The sequence below is a fragment of the Lagenorhynchus albirostris genome, chromosome 7 (genome assembly GCF_949774975.1).
Source record: "Lagenorhynchus albirostris chromosome 7, mLagAlb1.1, whole genome shotgun sequence".
Lineage (NCBI taxonomy): Eukaryota > Metazoa > Chordata > Mammalia > Artiodactyla > Delphinidae > Lagenorhynchus > Lagenorhynchus albirostris.
In genome coordinates this window covers 12,626,955-12,640,689 of record NC_083101.1, presented here as the reverse complement: position 1 = coordinate 12,640,689, position 13,735 = coordinate 12,626,955, and the positions used below count along the sequence as shown (strand labels likewise).

The 13,735-nt window shown below is 42.8% G+C and overlaps 1 protein-coding gene across 4 annotated transcripts in view; it reads left to right on the top strand.

The window, feature by feature from the left end:
* MRRF (mitochondrial ribosome recycling factor) overlaps positions 1-13,735 on the top strand; it is a 52,572-nt gene that overhangs the window by 19,959 nt on the left and 18,878 nt on the right. For all 4 annotated transcript variants that reach the window (XM_060154416.1, XM_060154415.1, XM_060154414.1 and 1 more), the window contains exon 5: positions 3,747-3,838. In XM_060154416.1, the coding sequence (XP_060010399.1) occupies positions 3,747-3,838 (92 nt within the window). The remainder of the gene's footprint in view (positions 1-3,746; positions 3,839-13,735) is intronic.

The window sequence follows — 13,735 nt, the reverse complement described above, 5'->3', positions numbered from 1 at the left end:
GTACATGACTCTTTTTGAATTATGGTTTTCTCAGGGTATATGCCCAGTAGTGGGATTGCTGGATCATATGGTAATTCTATTTTTAGTTTTTTAAGGAACCTCCTTACTGTTCTCCATAGCGTCTGTATCAATTTACATTCCCACCAACAGTGCAAGAGGGTTCCCTTTTCTCCACACCCTCTCCAGCATTTATTGTTTGTAGATTTTTTGAGGATGGCCATTCTGACTGGTGTGAGATGATATCTCATTGCAGTTTTGATTTGCATTTCTCTAATGATTAATGACGTTGAGCATTCTTTCATGTGTTTATTGGCAATCTGTATATCTTCTTTGGAGAAATGTCTATTTAGGTCTTCTGCCCATTTTTGGATTGGGTTGTTTGTTTTTTTGATTTTGAGCTGCATGAGCTGCTTGTAAATTTTGGAGATTAATCCTTTGTCAGTTGCTTCATTTGCAAATATTTTCTCCCATTCTGAGGGTTGTCTTTCCATCTTGTTTATGGTTTCCTTTGCTGTGCAAAAGCTTTTACGGATACTCTTTAAAATTAAAGTTTATTCCATTTTATAAATGAGGGAACTGAGGCTCAGAGAAGTAGAATCTCTTCTGCAGGTTCACGCTGCTGTGGTAAAGCCAAGATTTGAGCATGGGTCTGTTGGACTCTAAAGGCTGTGCTCCTTTCACCATCCATTCGTTAATTCCACAAATATTTTTTAGTCCCTGCAAGTCAGCTGTTGACTGGAACCCAGATTGTCAAGGATTTGTTCACCTGTCTACAAAAGTTTCATCATCTTTTGTCCTGTAGCGTAGACACGCACATAGACGCGAATGAGTTAGATTTATTAGTTTAAGAACAGTAATAGCAGACATTGCTAATTGATTGCAGCACGCTTGCCTGCCTGACCCCAGGTGGGGTCTGTGATCTTTCTCGACCCAGTACTCCAAGCAGCTGCAACCAGTGAGTCAGTGTTATCACTGGAGGGCAGCCTACTGGTGGGCATCCCTTCAAAGAGGGGGTAAAAGCTAGGAGAGGGAAATGTGATAGAAATATGTGCCTTTTTGTCTGAACCACAAGTAGTTCAGAAGTCATGTTGGGAAAATGACTATAATTCCCTGAGTTTCTGTATCCTTCCATATCAAACTAAAATATACATGTTTAGAGTATTTTAGAACTACCTCTTTTAGTAGATACCTTTGCAAATGAAACCCCTCTTGGTTCACATTTTTTCTGCATGTGAAAGGACACAGAACATGTATAAAATAGTATAAAATAAGGGTTTTTTTGTGTGTGTGGGGGGGTTATAAACATGAAGTAAAAGTAAGGAGATGAGTTTTTCTAGCAGGTCTGAGTCAGTGCATTAATATACTTACTCAACAAGCTTTTACTGAGCACTTAGCACACACTAGGCCCTGAGCCTTGGACTGGGACTATGTAAATACTGAGACATAGTTCCTGCCCAGCTTGGAAGCAGCAGTGGGTACTCCCTTGCTTGCCTGGGAAGGCTGTGTGGCAACACTTGGGTCAGAGTGTGAGAGGAGGGTGGTGGTGGTGGGATGATCCAGCTGAGTTATCAGTCAGTCAGTGAGAAGCTTCAGAAAAGGAAGGTTAGGAGACTGGAAATCAGGCCGCTCCTTCCAAGTGGTCATTCTCCTTTTATTGGGAACTTTAGAAATCTGTGTTTCATTTTATATGGACGATGGCAGTTTTCTTGCAGAGGAAAATTTCATTTCTTCATCCAGCTCTTTTATTTACCTTGGCCATCCCCTTTATACACCAGACCTAGTTCTAAATTCTTTTTGGCTATTAGAAAAAAATCAAATTCCCTGTGCCACAATTACTGAATACATTGAGCTAGGGGATCTGGAAGGTAACGGAGACAAAGTAACATCACTGGATGGAGTGGTCACTGGAAGCATGATGAGCGAGGTCTTCACTCCCTTGCTCTTGGTTTTCAGGGACTGTATCTCTGTATGAGGGATGTGACCTTTACCAGCAGGTCTCTGCATTCGTAAGGAAGGGACTGTACCCGGTTATGTCCAAGGTCCCTTCCAGCTCCAGTAGTCTATGGTCAGAGGTACATTTTAAGAATTTACAGTTTTAAGCAGTGGACACACTGTTAAATTCTGTAGCCCGAGGGGATGATCTGTCTGCATGTGGAATGCCGGTTTGTCTTTTTGACCTTATGATAACGTGTCATGTCCCTGTAGAATTCAGGTCATTCAAAAATGAAATGGATGAGGTTTTTAGGCACTCCCTTAAAAAACAAAACAAAACCTGGGAAAGTAAAATAGGTGTGCAACACACCCCATTTATTTAAACCAGAAAGTCTAGGGAGGAGCTCAAGGCTGGGAATTGGCTCTGTGAATCCAAGCAATGTGGATTGGCTCTGGTCAAACCTAAAATTCTTTTGAAAATGTCAGAGGCCTTGTTTTCATGAATTCCACATTGTCATGCCAGTGAAATTATCTGTCTTCCACACTGCTTTCTTTTATGCTTTAGGATTGCAAGCCAGGTGTGGTTATAATGTTGCTTGAGGTGAGATGAGGCACTTGGGGAAATCAGCGTACCAGTGTGCCACCTGGCATGTTAGAGAGCAAGGCTGTGTCAGAAGAGACCCTGGAGGATGTCAGGACAGCAGTGCATCAGGGAATAATATTCAGTATTCTGAAATAAGCCATAATGGAAAAGAATATGAAAATGTATGACTGAATCACTTTGCTGTACAACAGAAGTTAACACAACATTGTAAAACAACTATACTTCAATAAAATAAATTAAAAAAAAAAAGAAAAAAAAAAAGAGGGACTTCCCTGGCGGTGCGATGGTTAAGACTCTGCGCTTCCACTGCAGGGGGCATGGGTTTGATCCCTGTTCGGAGAAGTGAGATCCTGCATCCCGCATGCCTCGTGGTGCAGTCACACACACAGAAAAAGAGACAGCAGTGCATCAGCTAAGTGATGATATCAGCTCGTCGTTATTTGGGGGTTTTGTGCGTTCTTCATTTATTGAATACGTTTATATAATAGCGCCCCTTACCTGGGTGTTACAGGCACCCAGGCACAGAACAAGATGCGCGGCTCATGTTACCTCATTTAATCCTCTTTGAGGTACAGTACCGCAGGGTCTCAGATTACAGCATGGAGGCTCAGAGGAGTCAAGCTTGTTGCCCAGGGTCACATGGTTCGCAGAGCTGGGATTTGAGCTGAGATCTTTCACGCTACCTTTCTTGGTGCACACACCAGCAGAGATTCATTGCTCATGCCAAAACATGAGTGAGGTTGGTGTGAGCATAGATGCGAATGAGTTAAATTTATTTACTCATTTCAAATCGGCACTGGTATATTTTCAGTGTAAAATGTCAACTGGAATTTTTAATGTATAAAATCTTTCAGCTGTCTTTACACCAGTCTTTGCACAGATCAGCCCTCCTCCCTTGAGGATTTATTGTGGTTTTGATTTGTGTTGCCTCAAACCATTGAAATCTTTTCAAAGAAGCAGAGCTGTTTTCTTTTTCTTTTTTCTTTCTCTTTGCTTTTTCCCTCCCGCAGTACACTAGTACCAGGAGTGGACATAGTTTGCTATTCAGCTTGATCAAAGCACTCTACACCAATGTAACTTCCTGATCTTACTGGTAACAGAACTAAATGTTTCCATGTTCTGCCAAGATGGGTTGCCAGTTATCGATGGAGGGCTTGCATCTGGTAATAATTATTTACTAATTCTGTTTACCTTTTGATCTGGTTTTCAGTGTACAGCTGCAGCCATCAAGGCTATAAGAGAAAGTGGAATGAATCTGAACCCAGAAGTGGAAGAGACGCTAATTCGGGTACCCATTCCCAAGTACGTCTGGCTGAAATTCACATATTTTGACGTAATGGGGCAGTTGTCTTTGGAGGGAAACCAACACGCCATGATCCTGTTAGACTGATAGGGTACTTTACCTGTACGTCTCATCTTGGCAGACTCCAGCATCTTTTGAGATCCGGTTTACTTATTCAGATGCAGCAGTGAATCTGACAAAGTTCTTGTCCTCATGTATTTTACATTCTGATTGGGAAGATAGGACACATAAATAGAGAAAGTCATTCCAAATAATGAAATGCTGTGAGGAAAGAAAAGGCAATGTGATCCAGTAGAGGGTGCCCTGATGAGAGTGATGGTGGCAGGGACAGCTTTAGCTGGGGAGGACTCTAAGGGAAGTCACATTTTTACTGACAGTTGAATAATGAGGAAGAGCCAGCCTAGGGGAAGAGCTTTCCAGGCAGAGTGAACAGATAGCCCAAAGGCCCGGAGTCCGAAAGATTCCCGACACTTGTAATCTCTAACCCAAGTTCCTTGAAGAGTCATTTTCCCATTAATCCTCACTTGTTGAAGAATTTTAGGCGTAAGAACAGAATATTGTTAATTACGTAAATATATAGAACTTAGAGTTTCAAATGCATAAAATGTATGTTTATTTTTAAATTTAAAAAGAAATGATAAGACCTTAGTATATTTGATGAAGAGAAAGCCCTTGTGTCTGAAACTCAGTGAGGGAGGGAAAGAGTGGGGCTGGGGGTGATGGGCTGGTGAGAGGAGGTGCTTCAGGCGTTACAGGCCGTGGTGAGGGGTGTGGGCTGTGCTCTCATTGTAGTGGGAAGCCATTGGAAGCACTTAAGCAGAGGAGTGATATGATCTGATGTTGACTTTTCGGAGGTCTCTCTGGCTGCCAATTAACAAGTGGAATGTAGGGAGACAGGGCAGACGCAGGGTGCACAGTCGGGAGGCCACTGCAGTAGTCCAGGTGAGATATAAATCTTCTCAGATTCCGTAGCAGGCAGAATCAGTTTCTCCTTCTGTAATTTCATTTCTTAGTTGTTTCCAAACCCCTGTTCCTACACAGTGCCTCACATCTAGCAAGTCTCAAATAAGTGTTGAATTCATTCATTCAGTCACTCAACAAATATTTATTAAGCACTAACTACATGCCAGGCCCTTTCCTAGTTGTTGAGATAGTGCAGTAAACAAACAACAAGAAGTCCCCATCCTCCCAGGGCTTTCTTTATTGTCGAGTAGGCACAGTAAAAAGAAAAACAAATAAATATGTAATGTAATGTCAGGTGATGATAAGGACTATGAAGAAAAATCAGCAGGCTAAGGGGATAGAGAGAATTGGGGGTTTTATTGTAGGCAGGAAGGTTCAGGAAGGAAGTGACGTTGGAGCAGAGACCTAAGTGAAATGAATGAATGAAGCTTCCAAATAACTAGAAGAGAAGTGGAGTGTGACACTTGTTGAGTCATTGTGTGCCACACATCATCCTGTATTCCTTTATATAGATTGCCTCATTTGTCACGCAATCTCTGTAAAGTAGATTTTTCCCCAGGTGTGGAAATTTAGGCTCAGAGAGGTAAAGTAATATCTCTGAGGTCACACAGCTTATGCTGAAGCTGCGACCTAAACCCAGGTTTAGTTGATTCTAACGCCTCATGACGTACCCATGCTAGCAACAAGAATTAATACCAACACTGAGAGTCCAGGAACTTTCCCACTGAACTTGTTTCTTGCTTTATGGCCAGAAAATGGCCTCCTTATTCCATTGTGTACTTGGTACTCTAAGTCAGAATCAACACTCTGCTTTGAAATCATGTTAATTGGGAGCAATATAACCTAGTGTTTAAGAAGCAAATAAACCTGAGTTCAAGTCCAGTACCTGTTTGCTTGGTTAGTTCATTGATTTGCTTGGCAAATTTTCTACAGATGTGTAATGTTCCAGCTTCTGTGCTGGGCGCTGGGGACGTACGTGGACCTGATGTTTGCCTTAGTGGAATTCAAGGCTGTGCCGGGCCCCTTGTTTATATTACCGGCAGCTTACTTGTGGAGTTTACTCTTACCCATAGTTTATAGATGAAAATATTGAAATTCAGAGAAGTTAAGAGACTTGCTGAAGATCACGTGGCCAGTTAGTAGCAGTCAGGATTTGAATCCTGAGTTTTTCTGTTACCAAGTCCAGGCTCTTTCTCCTGCACTCTCTATATAGATGGGTAATTCTAGAAAGTGCCAAGTGTACTCATGGACATCAGAAGCAAGACTTGCAAGTGGAATGGCTAGTAGTCAGCAGCTTTATCTTTTCCTTCTTGCTCTCCTGTCTGTGAAATCTTGGAAAAGCCACTTAACCTTCCTGAGCCTTGGGTTCCTGATGCACAGGATGGAGGGGTTGTTCTCAGTGGTCTGCCAGGTCCCTTCTGGAGCTCCAGAATGCCGTGATGCTGTGAATTTATGCCACTAAATGCTCGTTGCTGACTTGGATTCTTCTTAGAGTGGCCCATTGTAGATCATATGTTTCTTTCAAAGAGCTCGTTGATATAATGTGCACCTCTGCAGCCCCACACGAGTTAATGATTGCCCTTGTGCATTGTATATAAGTTTGAAAGATCAGTGCGTTTAACTTGAATTTCCAAAGACACAGGGATCTGTTACATTATATTTTGCATTATTTTATGTTGGTTAATGGGCGTAATCCAAGAGAAAGTTGACGGACCAAAACCGTCTGCTCCTGCAAACCTCATTTTTTATATACTTTCTTTCCTTTGACAAGGTGGTAAGGTCATGAGGCCCCTCACTGAATTATACGTTTGGTAGTTTTCCAGATAAAAAATGAATGATCTGTTCTTTATTATGGAGGCTGTGTCATGTGAGAGGATAAAGGCTGATTTAGATGTAAAGGGGACCAAGGTTTTTATTTGGTTTTGGCAGTAACTTCCATCTGACTCTGGGCACGTCACCCTAACAGCTTGCTGCCTTCTAGCTCCTTATTTGTAAAATAAATGAAATAACACATAATGATAGCTAGAGCTTTGGTGAGATTAGCAGAGAAAATAGATTAAGTAGCGTGATCTCCTTAGAGGAAAGAAGCTATATAAATGTAAGATACTAATATTATTTCAGTAGACATAAATTTTTCCATATATACATAATTTTACTTTAGGAGAAAAGGAAGGAGTGAGGACGGGGACTGATATGTTGAGTACCTACTACGTGCCAGGAACTGTTAGGTGCTTGACATATACAGGAAAAGTGGAAAAGTCTAACGGTTAAATTTGTGCCTTGTATCACAAAAGCATGAAACTGAGTTCTGACTCTTCTGCTTTTTAGCTGTGTGACAATGGCAACTGTCTCTACCTCTCTGAATCTCAGAGAGCTCTTCTGTAAAATATTTACGGGACTGGCCTTATATAGTTATTGGGAGATTTCAGTGAGATAATGTGCACAAAGCTTTTGATGTTTAGCAAGCACCCAGTTAATGCTAGCGAATGTTCCTTCGTTCCTTTTCATAAATAGATAGGCACATCCCTCCCTTCAAAGGATGGGGAAACTGAGATTCCAAGAGGTGAGGCATTGGCTCCAGGTCACACAGCTGGTAATTGGCAAAGCTGCAAGGAGGAAAATAACACACTAAAGCTTATGGTGGGAGTTTGGGAGGTGCGAGGGAATCAGAAGCATAAATTCCCATGATCAGTTTCTGATGCTAAAATTTCAAGTTTAGTTCTATAAAAATTTACCTTTCCTGGGCTTCCCTGGTGGCGCAGTGGTTGAGAATCTGCCTGCTAATGCAGGGGACACGGGTTCGAGCCCTGGTCTGGGAGGATCCCACATGCAGCGGAGCAACTGGGCCCGTGAGCCACAACTACTGAGCCTGCGTGTCTGGAGCCTGTGCTCCGCAACAAGAGAGGCCGCGATAGTGAGAGGCCCGCGCACCGCGATGAAGAGTGGCCCCCGCTTGCCACAACTAGAGAAAGCCCTCGCACAGAAACGAAGACCCAACACAGCAAAAATAAATAAATAAATTAATAAACTCCTACCCCCAACATCTTAAAAAAAAGAAATTTACCTTTCCTGGTTGATTGTGATTCTTCCTCTGCCTGAGGATAGTCTGCAAGTTTGCTTTTTTGCCTTCACTCTGGATGCTGCCCAGAGCTAAGTTGTATTTTCAGTTGCAACAGATCTCACCTGGTACCTCACCCTCATCACACTCCTCTGATTCTTATATTCTTATTTAAATGAGTCTACTGAGTACGTGACTCTTCCTATAATCTGCCTCTGATCATTTTGGGAGGTGGGCGGAGAATAAATCCTAAAGCCATAACAGGTCAAACTTGGAGCCCGGGTGGTGCATATCACCAAGCCTTCTTTTCAGAGCCTCTGCGAATCCAGCTGTGTGTGTGGCTGTGTGCAAGTTTTTCTCCTGGCTGTCCTCAGGAAAATGACATTGGACCTTACAGGCTCTGGGTTACATTCGTCCGCAGTGACACTGTGTATAGCTTTTGTTTTCTGCTCTGGCCAGTGTTTTTCCGTTTAGAGCAGTCCGTCAACTGGACGGATTCTTTGAACATTCCTGTTAATCAAGATTCGCTGAAATAGTTTCTTCTATTTTTCTTTCTTATTTATGTAATCAAGTTCTGGGTCCTATTTATAAACCACCTGCACTACAGGTGTAATGCCTGGAGGTACTGTGCTGAATGCTTGAGGGTTTCTCCCTGAATTCTCACACCACCGCTCTGAAGTTGGGAGACTGCTCTTGTGCCCACTTGCCTAATGGAAGGCCTGAAGCTCCCAGGAGTCAGTGCCCGCTGTCATAGGGCTACCAAGGGGCAGAAGCATGACGGAACTCAGGTCTTATTTACTGCCTTTTTCCCTTTTCTCTTCTCCGGATAGCAGCTTTTTCTGGTGTATCAGTCTTCCACTTCTTAATCAGGGACCCTGAAACGTTTTGAGCAGTTTATTTTGATCAGAGGCCCCACCCCATTCACATCTTCATTATGCCCCCAAACAAACAAACAAATACTCCCTTACTTAAGTGTTTTACCAAATATTGATGAGAAAACCACACGAAGTAGAATGAGGGTGCTTTGGTTTGAGAACACTGAGTTCATGTCTGGCTTTAAAGAAAGCTGTAAGGAATCATGAATTCACCGAAGAAATGAAAGTGCTTAAGATTGACTCATTCCCCCCGCGAAGCTACATCCTTCCTGGATTGTCCTCCTCTTTCATTATTTCTTGTCAGTGTCTGCGTTGGTTTTACTTTAAGTAGGATTAAATAAACAAGTACCTCCATCCTGTTCTCCATAGGGCACTACTTTTAGCACCGTGATTTTCCAGATTTTTTTTCTGTGCAACTTCAGACGTGTAAATCTCCTTCTCCATCTTTCTTATAATGGTATGGGATTATATTACACGCACTCTTATGCAGTTGCTTTTCTTTCCTTTTTTTAAAAACTTATTTATTTATTTATTTTTGGCTGTGTTGGGTCTTCGTTGCTGCACGCAGGCTTTCTTCTAGTTACAGTGAACGGGGGTTACTCTTCGTTGTGGTGCGTGGGCTTCTCATTGCAGTGGCTTCTCTTGTTGCGGAGCATGGGCTCTAAGCGCCTGGGCTTCAGTAGTTGCGGCACGTGGGCTCAGCAGTTGTGGCTCGCGGGCTCTAGAGCGCAGGCTCAGTAGTTGTGGCGCACGGGCTTAGTTGCTCCACGGCATGTGGGGTCTTCCCGGACCAGGGCTTGAACCCGTGTCCCCTGCATTGGCAGGCAGATTCTTAACCACAGTGCCACCAGGGAAGTCCCTGCAGTTCCTTTTTTAACTTAATGTGTCATTGCTCTCTCTGAGGAGAGTTCTTCCTTACTCTTTTTAAGGGATACGTAGTGCTTGCGTGTTACGTATAACATTAAATCGTTCTCAATTGTTGAATATCTTGGTCATTTAAAATTTTTTCTCTTTTACTAACAGTGTCATAATGATCTCCTAAGGATCTTCCTGTTCTTCTGCTGGGAGTGGGAAGTGGTAGAGGCGGGACCGTAACTGGGGAAGAAGTGAATGGAATGTGGGGGGCCTTGGTGTAGCTTTTGTTCCTTGATTGTCTCAGTGCTTGCTTGCACCAGTGTGCTGCATATTGCTGAGCTTCTTGGAGACATGGACACTTCAGGGCCAGACAACCATCTGCAACACACCCGAGTGACCCCTCGAGTGGTCCTCAGAGCCAAACTTGACGTCACTCTCTTAGGAAACCCCATTGATATTTGAAGGGCCTTCCTGGCTCACTGCATGGCAATAATAATATTAAGCAAAGTGACTACTTACTGAGTGCAAAGTATATTCTAGGCCTTATGCTATATTATTTAAGTCATTCTGTTATTCCCTATTTTTTATACATGAGCTAAGTAAGCCTGAGAGAGGTTAAATAACTTGTTCAAGTTCATTAAGCTAATAAGGATAGAGTTGTGCAGGATTTAAATATGGGTCTGCTTGACATCAAAGTCTATTCTTAACGTCTGTGGACCTCTGAGAGCACTTTTTCTTTTTGTAATAAGGGGCAGTAAGTGGTATTTTAAAATTTAATTGTATACCAACCCAAAGCATGTGGAGCATAAATGGCCAAAGCTCAAATCAGGATGCATAACCTGAAGGAAGTTTATGGGCCACTTTCTGGTGTGAGAAGCACTCTGGAATATAAAGTTGTTTTTTTTTTTTTAACTTTATTGAGGTGTAACTTACATACAAAAAATGAACCCATTTCAAGTGTACATGATGATGAATTTTGACAAATATAGGTCAAATATATATCTTGACTGTAACCACCATCTCAGTCACGATATAGACCAGTTCGGTCGTCCTGAAAGTTCCCCATGACCCTTTGCACGTCCTCTGGCCCCAGGTGACCACCTAACTGCATTTATGAGAATATAAAATTTTTATGCTGAAATGTGAAACTTCTAGGGTATTTGTAAATTTATTCAGCAGGTATTTATTAGCACCTGCTTTGTGTCAGGCATAGTTCTAGACATGGAGGACACAGCAGTGAATAAGCTAGACAAAGCCTCTGCCTTTGTGGAACTTCTACTGGGGAAATGGACAGTAGCACACACAGGCAGTGTGTGTGTCAGCTGGCCATATTTTTCTCTCTGTGGAGAAAAATAAGGCAGTGAAAAAAATAAAGGATGTCATAGATGGGGCTAGTGAGTTGGTGCAGTTTTAAGTAGTGTGTTCATGGCAGGCTTCGGGGGAAGGTGATAACTGAGCAGAGAACTGAGGACATGAGAGAGCAGACTAGGCTTGTATTCAGCACTAAGGCAGAGGAAGCAGCAAGTGCAGAAGCCCTGAGGTGAGAGTCCACCTAGGGTGTTCAGGGAATAGTGAGAGCACTCGTGTGTCTGTAGCAGAACAAGGGAGGGGAGAGAAATAGGAGATGAGGCCAGAGTGAAATGGAGAGGCCAATACCATGTAAAGTCTTTCCATTAGTCAGTGTTCTCCAGAGAAAAAGAACCAACAGGATATATATATCTCCATACACCCACACACGTGTATACATACATATATGTAGATAGATGTATGTGTGTGTGTGTGTGTGTGTGTGTGTGTGTGTGTGTGTGTGTGTGTGTGTAAAGAGATTTATTATAAAGAATTGGCTCATGTGAATATGGAGGCTGACAAGTCCCAAGATCTGCCGTCTTGGGAGACAAACTGGGGACTCAGGAGAGCTGATGGTGTGGGTCTGATCTGAGCCTGAAGTGCCTGAGAACCAGGAGAACCGATGGTGTAGTTCCAGTCCAAAGGCCAGGAGCCTTGAGACCCAGGAAGTGCCGGTGTTTCAGTTTGAGTCGAAGGCATTGTTCCAGCTTGAAGGCAGTCAGGCAGGAGGAATTCCTTCTTATTCAGGGGAATTCCCTATAATTTTTGTTTTAATACAGGCCTTCAACTGATTGAATGAGGCCCACCTATATCAGGGAGGGCAGTCTGCTTTACTCAGTCTATTGATTTAAATGTTCAACTCATCCAAAAACACCCTCATAGAAACACCCAGAATAATGTTTTATCAAATATCTGGGCACACTTGTGACATATAAAATTAACCATCATAGTCCTAATAGACCCTCATAAGGATTTTGGCTTCTACTTGGAGTGAAATGTGAAGTCACTGGAGGATTTTGAGCTAGGGAGGGATATGATCTGATTTAGGTTTTGAAAGGGTGATCCTGCCTGCTATTTTGAGAATTATACTGTAGGAAGCCGAGGGTGAAAGCAGGGACTGGTTAGGAGCTATTGTAGTAATTTAGGTATGGTGCCTGGACTAGTGTGGTAATGGTGTTGGTTAGAAGTGGTCAAGATTCTGGGTACATTTTAAAGGAAAAGCTGCCAGGATTTGCTGACAGATTGGTTGTAAATTTAGGAAGAAGGAACTCAAAGGTGACTTCAAGTTTTTTTGGCCTGAGCAACTGGAAGGATGGCGTTGCCATTTACTGAGCTAGGGCAGATGTGGGAGGACAGGCTGGGTGTGAGGGAAGAGCAGGTTTTGTCCATATTTATTCTGAGATTCTACTAGACATCCAAGTGGAGAGGTCAAGTAGGCTGCTAGGTATGTAAGTTTAGAGTTCTGGTGACAGGTGTGGGCTCAAGAGAGAAATCTGGGAAGCATGAACATGTAGAAGAAGCCGTGAAATTAGATGAGATTATTTTAGAGAGTAAATACCGATAATGAAAAGAAGGGTTTGGGAACTGAGCCTTGGACAGTCCACATCAAGGTTTATGGGTTAGGGTGATAAGGAGGAACCAGCAAGAGAGACTGAGAATAAGTGGCCAGAGAACTAGGAGAGTGTGGCGTCCTGGAAACAAAGGAATTGTTTTAAAGGGGAAGGACTCATCAGCTACACCAGATATCGCTGATGGGTCAAGGAGGAGAAGGTCTAAGAATTGATCATTGGATTTAGCAACATGATTTATTTATCAGTTAATCTCTGGGTATAAAGGAAAGCACAAAGGCTTTGGGGTTAGACAGACCTAGGTTCAAATCCCTGTTCTCTCATTCTCTGGGTATATCAGCTTGGGTCCTCTGAAAACAGATGCCAGGACAGAATTAGATGTGCAAGAGATTTATGGGCAGAAAGGCCTGTGAAAGAGACAGGGTGCAGGTCTGCCACTGGTGAAAAAAGGAAAAGAGGAGGACTGGGTAGAAGACACCTCACACTGCAGTGCATTTCTGAGAAGGTCAGCCGGGCTGATGGTGCGTTCCTGAGCGAAGATTGCCCGTCAAAGGAGTCCCTGTGCCACGGGTGGCCATTGGCTGACAGTGGCCTGGGGAATGTGCTCACTGTAGTGACCTTGGGCAAGTCATTAACTTTTGGAAGCTTCAACCTCCTTATCTGTAAAATGGGCGTTATTTCTATGATTTTTTTGAAGAATAATGGGATATTATATGTGATACTCCTAGTGTGAGGCCTGGTGTGTCATAAACTTTAATTCCTTTTTCTTACAGTATTTGTTATTATCTAATTCTCCTGGTTAAGGGGTTCTTGGAAACATTCTTTTTCTGATTATTTGGGAGTAAAACCAACGATATTTTCTTTCTGTTTGCTGACTGCTCTTTCAGTCCTTAACACTCTCTTTCCCTCTTTTCCTCACTAACCCCCTCCCCCAGCCCCATGTTCATTTTTTTTTCCTGTCTTTTCCTCCATTTTTAGGGGTGGGAGGACTTGAGTCATTATGTTGTAATTATCTTGGAATTTAAGTTGCTCAGGAACACTGTAGTTTGTTTGTTAATGAGTACTTGGTTTGTTCTTTGAATATGAATTGTGGTGACCAAGACCTCCTGGAAGGTATATCCCAAAGAAGCAAATCTGCTGACTAGTCCTGCCTGTGGTGTGAGATTTGCGTAGTATTTCTGGAAAGGCCAAGGGACCGTGGCTCTTCTCACCCTCAGCCCAGTGTCAGCA